The sequence below is a fragment of the Wyeomyia smithii genome, chromosome 2 (genome assembly GCF_029784165.1).
Source record: "Wyeomyia smithii strain HCP4-BCI-WySm-NY-G18 chromosome 2, ASM2978416v1, whole genome shotgun sequence".
NCBI classification, from domain to species: Eukaryota; Metazoa; Arthropoda; class Insecta; order Diptera; family Culicidae; genus Wyeomyia; species Wyeomyia smithii.
This window is the reverse complement of record NC_073695.1, coordinates 66,469,961-66,487,170: the sequence shown is the minus strand read 5'-3', so window position 1 is coordinate 66,487,170 and position 17,210 is coordinate 66,469,961. Positions and strand designations below refer to the sequence as shown.

At 43.6% G+C, this 17,210-nt stretch overlaps 1 protein-coding gene across 3 annotated transcripts in view; it reads right to left on the bottom strand.

Moving 5' to 3' along the window:
- The window catches only part of LOC129720971 (uncharacterized), a 52,208-nt gene that overhangs the window by 1,671 nt on the left and 33,327 nt on the right, over positions 1–17,210 (bottom strand). For 2 of the 3 annotated variants that reach the window (XM_055672951.1, XM_055672952.1), the window contains exons 2-7: positions 7,977–11,331; positions 7,796–7,921; positions 7,344–7,741; positions 7,097–7,288; positions 5,844–7,035; positions 71–1,225 (exon numbers count right to left, since the gene is read on the bottom strand). In XM_055672951.1, the coding sequence (XP_055528926.1) occupies positions 129–1,225; positions 5,844–7,035; positions 7,097–7,288; positions 7,344–7,741; positions 7,796–7,921; positions 7,977–11,199 (6,228 nt within the window). In that variant the 5' untranslated portion in view covers positions 11,200–11,331 and the 3' untranslated portion in view covers positions 71–128. The remainder of the gene's footprint in view (positions 1–70; positions 1,226–5,843; positions 7,036–7,096; positions 7,289–7,343; positions 7,742–7,795; positions 7,922–7,976; positions 11,332–17,210) is intronic. The other variant, XM_055672954.1, reaches the window with a different exon arrangement.

Below are 17,210 nucleotides of genomic sequence, written 5' to 3'. Positions count from 1 at the left end.
GTATTCTCCACTCTGCTCACAAAAAACCTGCATCCAACGTTATCATCAAATGTTACGTGAATGCACTCACCTATGCACAACTTGATTGATAGCATAATCAGACTACTGTTGACTATTCTGGGCTGTGTCTACTCTATTATCTGCAGCATGACCGGATTATCGGATGCCTCCATGCAGAATGTGTTCGACCGTTCGAGTTTCGATTCCAGCCTGGCTGGTGGTGCACTACCACCAGCATTGACATTATCGGAAGACGATGATGAAGACGTGATTTCGTCGAGCATTGGATTACTGCTAACATCCGATAGCCTGGTGGTCTGGATCACGACCATGTTGGTTGGTTTCAGTGGGCGACCGCTGTTGCTATTGCTGCCGTTTGTCCGATTGACCGATGATGAAGACTTTCGCCCTTGATGATTGCCTGCAATCGGGATTGCACTGTGTTTCACCGCTCTAGGTATATCGCTCGAATTTTTAACGTGAGCCACATGAGGTTCCTGCTGCAACTTGGCTGTTTTGCGAAGGTGTAAAGTTGTGTGGAAAATTTTCCTTCCACCTGCACCATTCGTAGTATGCTGCGAGGCCGGTGACCCTGATTTTGTTACATCGCTCGCTGTGGACTTATCCCTCGAGAGAAGACTCGGTGATGAAGCAGCTGATTTGTTGCTCGAATTAGTCGAGTTTGTTTTGGTTTCATGTGAACGGCGGGCGAGAATTTCCCGCGAGCGCTGTGATAGAAAACTTTTCTTCACGAATGAGGATGATGAGTTCGAGCTTACACTTGCCGTTGACGCGGTACGATTAATTCCGCTGGGGGTCGATTTAACAACGGGACCAAGCTTGGTGCTACTAGGTCCACTAGGTTTTAGGTTATTTTTTGTCAGTGAAGCATTTTTATTGGCCGCTAGAGAATCGGTTGATTTGGGTCCGCTGGGCCGGTCATTAAATATGATTGGATTGGATTTGGAATACACAGGAGAGGGCTTATCGATATTTGTATTTTTGGTTTTGAAATACTCGTGATAAATGAGAGATTCGTGAGAAATTGTGTTGCTGTTGGTTTTCATCGAGCTAGATTTCAACGACTCAGCCAGTGAGTCGATTGACACGTCCATATCGTTGATAGTGGGTTGATGGTTTGATTTGAGATTTTTGCCGGTTTTCGCCGGTGAAGCGAGGCTGTCAAGTGAAATATTCGAGTCCCGAGTATGTTTGGTGACATTTCCTGTAATGAGTAAGAGAAAAGAAAGCAGTTCTAATAAATTTACTGGATTAACAATATCTATGAGACTAGAAGTTCAACAACCTAGCAAGTATTTATGATAAGAATAATCTTTTTTCATGACATTTCATTTATGATTTTGAATTTTTCTTCTTTTCTAGTTTGTAGCTTTGCAGCTTGAAATAAAACATTTTCAGTGTAGTTGCATTGATATGCGTAGTAATAGGGATAGCTGTTTTTGTTTTGGTCATTATCGCCATCGTCATTTTGTCTCGTTTCCATTTCATATGTCTATGGTATCACTGGCAACACTGAACCGTGGGAGAAGTGAGCAAAGACAGAAGAACAAAGAACCCCTTTGAACGCGCACGCGGATTCTGTAACGAGCGATTTAAATAAAGATTTACGTAGTTAAAACTTTCGACAAGCGTTTTATTTCGTGTTCGAACGCTACATTGGTGACCCGCGACGTCGCGAACATTAAAATTTCGCGATTTTACCTCGTCATTCGTGTTGTTAGTTAAACGCGATATCTAACCTCAACATGGCGAATGCAAACGAAAATCACATTACGGCGTCTGTCGCTATCAAACTGCCGGATTTTTGGAAAACATATCCGGCCATGTGGTTTGCCCAAGCCGAGGCACAGTTCCATTTAGCAAAAATCGTTAATGATGAGACTAAGTTTTACCACATCGTGGCGAAAGTGGACCAATCAGTCATTTGTCATATATCTGATTTGGTAGCAGCGCCTCCGGAACAAAACAAGTATAAAACCGTCAAGGAACGTTTAGTTTCCCGCTTTGCGGTATCCGCTGAAAACCACCTCGAGCAGCTGCTAGGTGCCCAAGACCTCGGTGACACGAGACCAACCCACCTCTTGGCAAAAATGAGAGAATTGTCTGCCGGTTTGGAGATTCACGCTCGTCATCGGGATTTAGGATGTGCTGGTACCATCGGAAGTATGGGAATGATGCTCAACAATGTCGTGAGCCGTGTACATGGAATTCAAAAAACTAAACATCTCCCCACCGTCGTCGGCGAAGGTGGCAGGAGTATCTGAAAGCTGCCGAATGATAATCTTCGATAAAACAAACAATTCTCGCTTTTTAGTTGACACTGGATCAGACGTTTCGATCTTGCCGGTTTCTAGGATGGACCGCGTTGAAGGTGTTAAAACTCAGCAACTGTATGCCGCCAACGGCAGCCGCATTCGAACGTTTGGAACGAAATTGCCATCCACGGATCTTGGGTTAAGACGTAAATTAACCTGGAACTTCCTGATCGCTGAAGTGACGGTACCAATAATTGGAGCCAATTTTTTGGTCCACTTTGGTATTCTCGTTGATCTCAAAAGCCTCTGGTGGTATGATAACTGCTGATCAGCATAGTATCACAAATGTGGACACCGGTCATCCTTTTCGAAAGTTGCTTGAAGAATTTCGGGAAATTACTCTCCCTTCGACAATGCGCTCTGTGTCACAGAGTGACGTAACTCACCACATTGTTACTCGTGGTCCACCGGTAGCGTCAAAAGTACGAGGGATGCATCCTGATAAAATCAAAGCAGCCAAGGAAGAGTTTCGACTTATGTGTGACCTGGGAATCTGCAGACCATCAAGCAGCAGTTGGGTGAGCCCTCTACATTGCGTACCCAAAAAGAATGGACAATGGCGCTTCGTTGGAGATTACCGGCGTCTTAATCAGGCCACAACACCTGATCGCTACCCGGTCCCGCACATTCACGATCTGTTGAATTTGCTGCACGGTAAGTCCGTTTTTACAACCCTCGATTTGGAGCGAGCATACCACCAGGTTGCAGTAGAGAAGGCAGACATTCCGAAAACAGCGGTCATCACGCCGTTTGGCTTGTTTGAATTCACCCGCATGCAATTTGGGTTATGCAACGCAAGTCAAACCTTCCAACGCTATATGAATCGCCTTTTTATTGACCTAGATTTTGTTGTCATCTTCATAGATGATATATGCATCGCCTCTAAATCCCTGCAGGAGCACTAGAAGCATCTGCGAATGGTCTTCGAACGCTTACGGCAGCACGGACTCGTGATCAACTTGGAGAAAAGTGTGTTTGCCCAGAAGGAAGTGAAGTTTCTCGGATACCTAGTCAACAATGACGGAGTACGCCCGCTACCAGCCCGCGTTCAAGCGGTTTTAGAATACAAGAAGCCTTCCACGGTTAAGGACCTTCGACGATTTCTAGCACTTATCAAACTGAACTGGACAGATGCTGCCGTGTTAAGTTTCGAGCGTTGCAAAAAATCGTTGGCGGAAGCCTCTCTTCTTCATTATCCCGATTCGTCCAAACCGCTTGCTTTGAACGTAGATGCATCAAATATTGCGGCTGGAGCCGTCCTGCAGCAATTAAGAGATGGAGTGTGGGAACCTGTAGGATTTTTTTCGGAAAAATTTTCCAAGTCACAGCTTAAGTACTCCACTTTTGGACGAGAATAAACTGCAATGAAAATGGCTGTGAAGTACTTCCGGCTGTTCCTGGAAGGACGCAATTTTACAATCTTTACCGATCACCGTCCACTGACTTACGCGTTGACAACAGAATCTAACTGTCGGTTGCCACATGAAGAACGCTCTCTGCGTTTTATATCACAGTTTACAACGGATATTCAGTACCTCAGTGGAAAGGAAAACCACGTCGCCGATGCACTGTCTCGCGCCGAAAGTGTTGCCGCCGTTTCAATAAATTACGAAGAAATCGGACGCGAACAAAAATCTGATCTTGATGAGCTGATGAAGTCGTCATCCACCTCATTAAGGTTTGAAGCTAGACAAATGAATGGCTGCTCACAGTTAATCTTCTGCGACACCTCTACTGGTAAATTACGACCATTTGTCCTGAAGGCTCATCGTACAAACGTCATGCATAACCTTCATGGAATTTTCCATCCCGGTACCAGAGCTACAAGGAAGCTTATTTCGGAGCGTTTTGTTTGGCCTTCTATGAATAGTGACATAAATACATTTGTAAAAAATTGTTTAGCTTGTCAACGATCGAAAGTACATCGACACACTGTGTCACCGCTAGGACAATTTGACGTTCCCAGAGCTCGTTTTCAACATCTGCATATTGATCTGGTGGGACCTCTTCCCCCATCTAACGGACATCGCTATTTGTTGACTATGGTCGATCGGTTTACACGGTGGCCAGAGGCAGTCCCATTAGTGGACATGACAGCAGCATCGGTAGCTCAAGCACTTTACTCCACGTGGATTTCAAGATTTGGGGTTCCGGAGAACTTAACAACTGACCAAGGAAGGCAATTTGAGTCAGATCTGTTCAGGGAGTTGACATATATTTTGGGTGTTCATCATATTCGCACGACGGCTTACCATCCGCAAGCAAACGGATTAGTGGAACGATTCCACCGAACGTTGAAAGCATCGATAATGTGTGTTAATCCAAAGAACTGGTTCAACGAGCTTCCCATGATTCTACTTGGCCTCAGAACAGCGTACCGAGATGATTTAAGGGGCTCTGCCGCGAATTTGGTTTACGGCCAATCTTTGCGTGTTCCTGGTGCATTCTTCCAGCCTTCTTCAGAATATTCAACGCGGTCTGAATTCGCCGAAATGCTGCATCGCACATTCGATAACATTAAACCGCATAATATTCGACCTCATGGCACTCGCTCGATGTTTGTTAATGCTAACTTAAAAACGTGTACACATGTATTTGTTCGGGTAGACTCAGTGAAACGACCGCTGCAACATCCATACGAGGGCCCGTTTAAAGTGATTCAGCGGGGTGAAAAATTCATAGATGTTCTTATTTCTGATAAACAACAGCGTATTTCGATCGACCGTGTTAAACCAGCTTTTTCCTGTAACCGGGATCTAGAGAGATACCCGCCAGACGACCACCGCACTAAAGTTACGAATTCGGGACATCGCGTTAGATTTCTTGCGTAATTGGGGGGGACTATATGGTATCACTGGCAACACTGAACCGTGGGAGAAGTGAGCAAAGACAGAAGAACAAAGAACCCCTTTGAACGCGCACGCGGATTCTGTAACGAGCGATTTAAATAAAGATTTACGTAGTTAAAACTTTCGACAAGCGTTTTATTTCGTGTTCGAACGCTACATGTGCATCTCGCAAATGTGCTGAAAAAAATTTACCTGACACTTTACAACGTGGAACGAGAACCAAAACAAACAAGTTTTGACACATACGTGTGAATGTGTTGGTAACTTTCTACAGTACACTCTGTTTTTATCGGGTGTAGTCCGGGACATAAAAAGTGTAGTCAGAGACAGAAAAAGTGCAGTCCGGAAAGTGAAATAAAACATTTACGGTGTAAAAAGTGTAGTCCGAGTGTAGCTGCACCGCGAAAACGAAACGACATAAACAGAAACCCTCAGTACTCAGTAGCAACTTGCAGAAAACATACGGGGTGATTAAACTTCAAAAGACGATTACTTAAAATAATGTTTTTGTCCCTTGGTTCGGTTTGGCTGCACGCCAACCAAATCATAATGAATCTAGCTATGAAATAACCGAGTGTAACCTCCAATTTAACTCTCAATAAAACGTAGCTTGTTACGGACCAAAACTGATGAACATCATAATTCATTAAGTACATACCCATCGGTCCTCGTTTGCGCCCTGTAGCAGGGCTTGAAGTTCGAGTGGAGCTGCCACTGGAGGATGCATTTTGCACTTGTAAATTACTAGCATTTTTCGGCTTTTTCGGCTCGAGATAGCGGGGCTTCACATTGCTGAGCTTGGGTTTCAAATTATTCAACGGTTCAACGGTCTTCGCAACCTTCGATCCCATGTCTTCCGATTGTGACCGTTTGTGGCTAGATAAGTTGTTCTTGCTAAGCAAACCCACCTTCACGTTCGCTTTGGTTTGTTTCGTTTCTGGGACATTGCTTCTGGATGAGGTTTTAGATAATCTGCCATTTTCAACAGTTAGCTCTGGTCGAATGTTTGTTCGTTCTGTGATTTCATGTGACTTGTGGGATTTCGTCACACTGTTAAAGTCATTATGGTGCCCAATGGTCTGCGTGTGTTGAGTATTGGTTCGATTATTGACATTGTGGTTGTTTTGATTTTCGTACGATCGTTTTGTGTGAGCTTGAATAGCCAGTCGAACCTGGCGTAAATCATTCGTTCGGGAATGAATTGATGACGACGAAGATGTCTGAGAGGAATAGGAATATCTTGACCGTGATTTTCGTTCTTCCGCCGGTTCCATCAGACAAGCAAGTTTCTGTATTTTGTTCCTCAACTCGACGTCCATTCTCTGCCAGGAATTGACTCGCATTGCTCGGGCGCACTGTCTGATCAAACACTGCTCCACAGCCGAGAGAATCGCATTCACCATCCCGACAAATTCGTCGCACCAATCCATTTCCTCTTCCTCCCTGCTATACTCGATGTCCAACTTGCTTTTCTTCTCGTACACATTCACGATATTCAGGTTATCACCTGACGAGAGCGGTGTTGAGGTCATTGTAAGCACCTTGGCTTGTAACAGTTTGTGAAGTCTTGTTGCACGAGGGTAGCTTTTGCATGCCTGATCTGGACTAAGACTAGTAGCTGCACGCAGCAAAATTGGTTCCACATGCAAAATGGCCCAGCTGTAGTTATGGCCGAGCGAAAGGAAACAATCACTGGCCAGCAGCGAGGCGAAGTGATCGTGTATGTAATCGTAGGCAGCGTCCAGAATATCTCGAACCACACCTTCCACGTCAACAGACCACTTGTAAGGGTGTAAAATCGTTAATAACTGTTCACTGTCCAGAATAGTGTTGAGCACCGTTTCGGAAGTCTGAAAGCAATTTCCCAAGTTATTTTATATGATGCAAACATGCAATGCCAACAATACTTACCAAATGAGCCACAATTTGCTGTCTACAACGGTTAACTACATCCGCTGGTAGTGAAGAGAACTGTTTGTTGGACCAGATTTTCACGTAATGTTTACAAACCCATTTCAGACATTTACGATACAGTTCATCCAAACCATGGTTCAACGTAACCGGCAGAACTTGCAGCACTCCATCGGTGCAGCCGGAACAAGGCTAAAAACCACAAATGAAGCAAAACTTGAACTAGTCCAAAACATGAGCGACTTACCTTATGGAAATTGTGACAATAGTTAGTCTTCAGAGCATACGCCGTCACTTCCTTCAGCCCTTCTAGACCAAGCAAATCGGATAATGCCGCGAGTTCCATCAAGCTGATGCCCTCTGGCGGATGTGATGCCCCCGAGTAGATATGGCAGAGTGCGAAGTGTACTGCCGCGTAAGAATAGCCGGGTAGGCTGATCACATTGCCAGCATTTTGAATCCATCCACCAGCCAATATGGCTGCGAAGTACTGGCAGCGCGATCGTAGAATACACTTATGGGCACGCATCTTCTTAGACTCCGCTTCGATCGTCACATCGGTAGCAATCTCCTGGAGGAACATTTTCAGCAAATCTTCTCCAAGCCGGCGCGGCTGGCGACTAGATATCGACTCATCAATCGACTCTGAAATTAACCAATAATTTTATCATGATAGCAGAAACAAAGCAAATCACTCACCAATACCAGATCGACTAGAAGTGATACTAGAAGTACACGAAAAATCCGACGTCAAAAACTCGTGCAGCTCAGTTCCACGGTTAACGGAGTTCATACCCACATCCGAAGGTAAACTGCTACTAAAAGCTACAAATAAAATCCCATCAATCAAAATGATCATCAATTGAAACATTAAGCTTACCTTTCGATAAATGCGGAAACAGTCGGCTGAGACTGCGGGAGTTCTCAACCGAGGATACTAGATTCATGAAGTTATTTCCCGTCGATCGGGACATATTCCAAGAATGCCGTTCTATTGAACCTGTACCGTTTCCATAATATGGGTGACTTGAGGGTTGTTGCTGTTGGTGCTGCAACTGATGTTGAGTTTGATGAGATGTGCCTATAGTGTTGTATTTATTATGGTTGTCTCCGAAAAGTCGTGCCACCCGATTTGAGCCGGCTGACGTTGACATGTAGCCGCCAGTGCCGCCTGTAGAGCCACCCCTGTTTGTATTTCCATTGCTCGAGTGAAGCTCGAACTTCACTGGAGGGCCAGGCTTGTCCATATCGGATAACTTTACGAAGGAAGTATTTTGTGATTCAGCATTTTCTGACACGGTCTCAAGTAATTGTATCTGCTTTTCGATGGTTGCGTGCAAAGTTTCCATCGTGTGCTGTGATTTTCCACGACAACCATTGCCGACGTGTTTCGGCGAGCTTTCAACTGCTTCAACTATCGTTTCCATTTGCTTATTGACTCCATTCACCGGTCGGATTTCTTCTGGTTCTTCCACCGGTTGGGTAGCATTCGGTTCATCAGCTGGATTGTTCTGGAATGTTACATCATCAGTATCTGTCGTTGTGGAGATCGGAGAAGTATCGTCATTGGACGATAGAACGCCATCAGTGACCGACCCTTGACTGCTCTTGTCAAAGGTTTCGTTTATTTTTACGTCACGTCGTTTCTTTTTGGTTGAAGCTGTCATTTCCCCTTCCGGTGCACCATTCACTATTTCTTTTGGAGAAATTTTAGACTCATTGCTAGACTGTGCAGAGTTAGAAGAAATAGACTGATTGGAATAATTGCTCAGTTCTGATTTGGAACAAGTGAAGTCTTCATATGGAGACACAGAGGAATCAATCGACATGCTGCTCGTCTTGGATAGCAACGGAATCTTCTCCAAAATGTTCATGATGCCTTTGTCGCTGGTTACGCTAGTCGACCGTTGATACTCTCGATTCATAATACGCCGCTCGTGGAAAGTACCCTCGGTGCTGGTCGGATTCCAAGAGTGTCGTTTCGAGTCTGATTTTGTAGCCGAGCAGGCGTTACTTCTACGTACAATCGGCGCAGCTGTGGATTCAATAAACATGTAGCAATTTTTTTTATCATCAGCAGATAAATTAATCGGTCTAATTGGCTGAGATACATCAGCTGAAGTCGCAACAGATTCTTCTTCCTTCGCTCGAGCGAAACCGGTAACGCTTTTTTTAAGCACGGATGAGGACTTAGGCGATGCATCATTTCCAATATCGATGAACATTGAAAATATGTTTTTCTTCGCAGAATCCTTTTCAACAGATTCCGCTCGAGAATCGCTACCAGAATTAGTGGCAATGACCGGAGGAGTGTTAGCTCTAGGTAGTTTTGGTGTGTTACTTCGTGAGTTTTCTCCATCGGAGAGGTCTATATAGAAGCCTGTGGATTTCTTCATGAGATCTTGATGAGCGCGGTTTTGCGGTCTCGCGTGCATACCTATGGATTTTTCCTCTTCCGGAGTTTTAATGCTGCCCAGATCTACGTAGAAGCCCATGCCGCTACGATTGTGCTCAATAGAAGACATTGCTGCAGATTTTTCATCATCTGGACAATTTTTCAAATCTACAACCCATGATTTTGCGGAGCTGCTAAGCTTTCGTGTGCGGGTTTCCGGTTTGAAACTATCCTCAAAACTCATTCCTCCGGATACGATCGGACACGTGTCGGTTCTTCTACGAACGGAAGGACTTTCACATTGCTTTGGGGTAAAATCCTCAATCGACGCACCACCGGAAACAATTGGAGCAGATTCGTCGTGCTTCTGAACCCGCTTAGGGATTCTAATCGGATTCGCATGCGACTCCCTATCTACGGAACTTTCCCGACTGTCCTCTGAGATCCGGTGTGTAATCGGTGCAATACTAACAGCCGAATTAACATGGACAATAGAATTGAAAGGAGTATCGGGGTACTGCGAGTTATCGCTATCCAACGTATGCGCAATCCTGTTGGAGTAATCTGCCGATCCGGAGTTATATCCACTCGTATTGATACCCCCACTAGTTGTGATAAACCGTGTTGGATTATTATCCATTGTGATGGATGTGTATTCATAATTTGGATCGCTACTCGAAGAATACACACTCGGAAGGGAAATGTCACTATAGCTTTCATCCGGAAATTGTAAGCTAGGATCTATCAAGTGACCAGAGTACTGCTGAATAGAATTTTGGAAAAGAAAAGTGCCTTGTTTGCGTTCAGATTCCTGCCTTGCAATCGCCTCTTCACTGCAATCTGTACTCTCCCGTTCCTTTATATTCAATTTACCAGCCAAAAAATCATTGTTTGATAGCGAATACTGATCCTTCACATCTACCGAGGGTGGCACACTACAAGAGCCGTGTAATTTTTCATCATCACTAAGAATTGTCGATAATGAGATAGGAGCTATATCATGTTGATGCTGCTGTGGCGGCTGGCGTTGCAGACTAGACTCTGCAAAAGAGGGGTAAGGAACTTCCTCATCGTCATACAACGACGAAGCATCTATAAAACACGCTTTCGAAGTTCCTGGCTTACTTCGCACCAGTGAAGGAAATTCAGTCGTTTCATGATTAGTATTTGTATCGATTTCACCTTCTGCGAGTGGCTTAGATGGCGAAAGTGCCTCCCAGGAATTGTTTTCCGATGAGATCGAATTTGATTTCATAATTAAGATCTCCTCATTATGTCGTTGTTTTTCCTCTTTTGTAGAGGAGCGAGCCAGCTCAAACTTACGATGCTGTTGTTGCGCTTCTCCTTCAGCAGCTTCCTGTATTTCGTACTCATCCTTATCTTGATCGCGATCCTCATCGATTTCTGCAGAGCCACTGACCATCGCTGCCACGGTCGCACTGGTGGCTCGCGTTATTTTAACCACATTGCTCCACAGCTCATCGTTGGATTCGGGTGACTGGCAGTCAACTATTTCATACGTCGAAGTCGAATCTGTCGACACACGATTGGACCCGTTCCGCATGGCGTCGGGGGAGAACAGCCCGCTGTCCTCCCGTCGCAGCGCATCCCCTAGAACGGTAGCATTCGGCCCATCCTCGAGTCGTTCGTTTTCGTGGCTATGGTCATGCAGCAACGGAGGTGAGCCTGGATACGGTTGACCGTCCATTGGTCTTTTGCGATACAATGTACGCGAAATATTAGAACGCCTGTTGGTACATTCTCCGTTTGCTTCGTTGTCTAGTTGGCGCTAGAGAGCATAATTTGTGCGGCAGTTTTCATGCACATTGAAGTTTCAGACCTGTGGAAGGAGAAAATATTGGAATAAGTCTTACGTACCTACATGTTATTTAATCTGATGCTATAAAATGAACAGATAACGGATTTTTATTACAAGTATTCATTATAATCTCTCGTATGACATGAATGTCTGACAGGTACATAAAATACAACCTTTGCTGTTTATCATATGTTCTTTATAAGTGTTATAATTGCTTGACAGATAAATAATATAACTGGGATGCATGAAAAATTCCTCCAATATCGAATTCGATATAGATTGAAAATGAAGGAAGGTTCACTGAATTGTCCTTTCGAAATAAAAATGGTCAATTTACCCCACATCTTGACCAACTTACCCCAACTTGGGGGCTAGTTGGTCAATTTGACATCCACTCAAAGAACATAAAATATTCGCAAAATCGTAGACTATTTCGAGTCATTCATATTTTTTCTAGAAACTACAGACTTAACGCAACATTTCCATGTAATCAGTTTTTGTCAAAACATTCCCTACAAAAAGTTACAGAACATTTTAACTAAAAATGACCAACTAGCCCCGCTCTACCCTACCTTTTTTTTATTTGTAGTGGAGTCTAGTTCCACTGCACTGCGTCCAATCAATAGGGGCCATCCACATACCACGTGGACAGCTTTGGGGGGGGGGGGGGGGTGGATTTGCTAATGTCCACGGTCCATACATTTTTTTTAAGAATTATATGGGCTGTTCTGCCGGTACCCGGTATATGGGCTGTTCTGCCGGTACCCGGATAACTGTCCCATAATGAAATACAACATGTTGAGAAAACGGCGATTTAATATTATCCGTGAATTTTCGGATTTCCAGCAATTACATCCAGAACCACACAGTTTCACAGTTTCATGGCACCACAAGTTTATCGTTGAGAACAAAAAAACCATGGATGGAATTGGTTTTACGTTATATAACTTGAAAAAAAGACATAATGGGACAAAATATGCGGGTACATTTCAAAAGTACTCGCATATTTTGTCCCATCTAAACATATAAAAATGCAGCTCTGTCTGTCTGTCTGTCTGTCTGATTCATATAGGCTTGGAAACTACCGAACCGATCGGCGTGAATTTTGTATATAGGGGTTTTAGGGGCCGGGAAAGGTGACTAAGATAGCTCGAGACCCCTCCCCCTTCTGGAAGGGAGGGGTCCCATACAAATGAAACACAAATTTCTGCACATCTCGAAAACTAACCAAGCAAATGGAACCAAATTTGGCATGTGGATGTTTTTAGGAGTAACAAATATGTCGATGTTGATTCGACACCCTTCCCTCTTCTGGAAGGGAGGGGTCCCATACAAATGAAACACAAACTTCTGCACATCTCGAGAACTAACCAAGTGAATGGAACCAAATTTGGCATGTGGATGGTTTTAGGAGTAACAAATATGTCCATGTTGGTTCGACACCCTTCCCTCTTCTGGAAGGGAGGGATCCCATACAAATGAAACACAAATTTCTGCACATCTCGAGAACTAACCAAGTGAATGGAACCAAGTTTGGCAAGTGGATGTTTTTAGGAGAAACAAATATGTCCATGTTAGTTCGACACTCTTCCCTCTTCTGGAAGGGAGGGGTCCCATACAAATGAAACACAAACTTCTGCACATCTCGAAAACTAACCAAGCAAATGGAACCAAATTTGGCAAGTGGATGTTTTTAGTAGTAACCAATATGTCCATGTTGGTTCGACACCCTTCCCTCTTCTGGAAGGGAAGGGTCCCATACAAATGAAACACAAATTTCTAGATGTTTTTAGGGGTAACAAATATATCCATAATGGTTTGACACCCCTCCCGCTTCTACAAGGGAGGGGTCCCATACAAATGAAATACGAATTTCGCACAGCTCGAGAACCAATCAACCAAATACAACCAAATTTGGTATGTGAAAGTTTTTAGAGGTAACAAGTATGTCCATAGTGGTTCGACTCCCCTCCTTCTTCTGTGAGGGAGGAGTTCAAAACAAATGAAACACAAATCTCTGCTTATCTCGAGAACTAATCAACTAAATGGAACCAAATTTGGCAGGTGATTGTTTCTAGGGGTAACAAACATGTCCATAATGTTTCGACACCCTTCCTTCTTCTGGCATGTCTCCAAATACCATTTCGAAATCCAAGATGGCGACTTCCCGTTTCTGAAAAATAGCGGCAAATGACCTTATACAACCAAACATGGGTATTTCCGGAATTGTTATGGTGCACTGAAGCCACAAATCGACCTCAGACAACATTTCTAATTGTAAGATGGCGACTTCCGGTGTCTGGAAAACAGCCGAAAATTACCAAATAACACCCAATATGAGTGTTTCTTCATCCAGATTGACGCTAAGAGGCCAAAAATTGTATCCTAATCCCAATGTGAAATCCAAGATGGCGACTTCCGGTTTCTGAAAATCAGCGGCAAATGACCTTATACAACCAAACATGGGTATTTCCGGAATTGTTATGGTGCACTGAAGCCACAAATCGACCTCAGACAACATTTCTAATTGTAAGATGGCGACTTCCGGTGTCTGGAAAACAGCCGAAAATTACCAAATAACACCCAATATGAGTGTTTCTTCATCCAGATTGACGCTAAGAGGCCAAAAATTGTATCCTAATCCCAATGTGAAATCCAAGATGGCGACTTCCGGTTTCTGAAAATCAGCGGCAAATGACCAAATACCACCCAATATGGGTATTTCCGGTATTGTTATGATGCGCTGAAGCCACAAATCGACCTTAGACAAAATTTTGAATTGTAAGATGGCGACTTCCGGTGTCTGGAAAACAGCCGAAAATAACCAAATACCACCCAATATGAGTGTTTCTTCAATCAGAATGACGCTCAGAGGCCAAAAATTGTCTCCTAATGCCAATGTTAAATCCAAGATGGCGACTTCCGGTTTCTGAAAATCAGCGGCAAATGACCAAATACCACCCAATATGGGTATTTCTGGGATTGTTATGATACACTGAAGCCACAAATCGACCACAAACAACAATTTGAGTTGTAAGATGGCGACTTCCGGTGTCTGGAAATGACCAAATAACACCCAATATGAGTGTTTCTTCAACCAGATTGACGCTCAGAGGCCAAAAATTGTCTCCTAATGCCAATGTGAAATCCAAGATGGCGACTTCCGGTTTCTGAAAATCAGCGGCAAATGACCAAATACCACCCAATATGGGTATTTCTGGTATTGTTATGATGCGCTGAAGCCACAAATCGACCTTAGACAACATTTTAAATTGTAAGATGGCAACTTCCGGTGTCTGGAAAACAGCCGAAAATTACCAAATACCACCCAATATGAGTGTTTCTTCAACCAGAATGACGCTAAGAGGCCAAAAATTATCTCCTAATGCCAATGTGAAATCCAAGATGGCGACTTCCGGTTTCTGAAAATCAGCGGCAAATGACCAAATACCACCCAATATGGGTATTTCCGGTATTGTTATGATGCGCTGAAGCCACAAATCGACCTTAGACAACATTTTGAATTGTAAGATGGCGACTTCCGGTGTCTGGAAAACAGCCGAAAATAACCAAATACCACCCAATATGAGTGTTTCTTCAATCAGAATGACGCTCAGAGGCCAAAAATTGTCTCCTAATGCCAATGTTAAATCCAAGATGGCGACTTCCGGTTTCTGAAAATCAGCGGCAAATGACCAAATACCACCCAATATGGGTATTTCTGGGATTGTTATGATACACTGAAGCCACAAATCGACCACAAACAACAATTTGAATTGTAAGATGGCGACTTCCGGTGTCTGGAAATGACCAAATAACACCCAATATGAGTGTTTCTTCAACCAGATTGACGCTAAGAGGCCAAAAATTGTCTCCTAATGCCAATGTGAAAACCATGATGGCGACTTCCGGTTTCTGAAAATCAGCGGCAAATGACCAAATACCACCCAATATGGGTATTTCTGGTATTGTTATGATGCGCTGAAGCCACAAATCGACCTTAGACAACATTTTAAATTGTAAGATGGCGACTTCCGGTGTCTGGAAAACAGCCGAAAATTACCAAATACCACCCAATATGAGTGTTTCTTCAACCAGAATGACGCTAAGAGGCCAAAAATTATCTCCTAATGCCAATGTGAAATCCAAGATGGCGACTTCCGGTTTCTGAAAATCAGCGGCAAATGACCAAATACCACCCAATATGGGTATTTCCGGTATTGTTATGATGCGCTGAAGCCACAAATCGACCTTAGACAACATTTTGAATTGTAAGATGGCGACTTCCGGTGTCTGGAAAACAGCCGAAAATGACCAAATACCACCCAATATGAGTGTTTCTTCAACCAGAATGGCCAATGTGAAATCCAAGATGGCGACTTCCCGTTTCTGAAAATCAGCGGCAAATGACCAAATACCACCCAATATGGGTATTTCCGGTATTGTTTTAATGCGCTGAAGCCACAAATCGACCTTAGACAACATTTTGAATTGTAAGATGGCGACTTCCGGTGTCTGGAAAACAGCCGAAAATTACCAAATACCACCCAATATGAGTGTTTCTTCAATCAGAATGACGCTCAGAGGCCAAAAATTGTCTCCTAATGCCAATGTTAAATCCAAGATGGCGACTTCCGGTTTCTGAAAATCAGCGGCAAATGACCAAATACCACCCAATATGGGTATTTCTGGGATTGTTATGATACACTGGAGCCACAAATCGACCACAAACAACAATTTGAATTGTAAGATGGCGACTTCCGGTGTCTGGAAATGACCAAATAACACCCAATATGAGTGTTTCTTCAACCAGATTGACGCTAAGAGGCCAAAAATTGTCTCCTAATGCCAATGTGAAAACCAAGATGGCGACTTCCGGTTTCTGAAAATCAGCGGCAAATGACCAAATACCACCCAATATGGGTATTTCTGGTATTGTTATGATGCGCTGAAGCCACAAATCGACCTTAGACAACATTTTAAATTGTAAGATGGCGACTTCCGGTGTCTGGAAAACAGCCGAAAATTACCAAATACCACCCAATATGAGTGTTTCTTCAACCAGAATGACGCTAAGAGGCCAAAAATTATCTCCTAATGCCAATGTGAAATCCAAGATGGCGACTTCCGGTTTCTGAAAATCAGCGGCAAATGACCAAATACCACCCAATATGGGTATTTCCGGTATTGTTATGATGCGCTGAAGCCACAAATCGACCTTAGACAACATTTCGAATTGTAAGATGGCGACTTCCGGTGTCTGGAAAACAGCCGAAAATTACCAAATACCACCCAATATGAGTGTTTCTTCAACCAGAATGGCCAATGTGAAATCCAAGATGGCGACTTCCGGTTTCTGGAAATCAGCGGCAAATGACCAAATACCACCCAATATGGGTATTTCCGGTATTGTTTTAATGCGCTGAAGCCACAAATCGACCTTAGACAACATTTTGAATTGTAAGATGGCGACTTCCGGTGTCTGGAAAACAGCCGAAAATTACCAAATAACACCCAATATGAGTGTTTCTTCAACCAGATTGACGCTAAGAGGCCAAAAATTGTCTCCTAATGCCAATGTGAAAACCAAGATGGCGACTTCCGGTTTCTGAAAATCAGCGGCAAATGACCAAATACCACCCAATATGGGTATTTCTGGTATTGTTATAATGCGCTGAAGCCACAAATCGACCTTAGACAACATTTAAAATTGTAAGATGGCGACTTCCGGTGTCTGGAAAACAGCCGAAAATTACCAAATACCACCCAATATGAGTGTTTCTTCAACCAGAATGACGCTAAGAGGCCAAAGATTATCTCCTAATGCCAATGTGAAATCCAAGATGGCGACTTCCCGTTTCTGAAAATCAGCGGCAAATGACCAAATACCACCCAATATG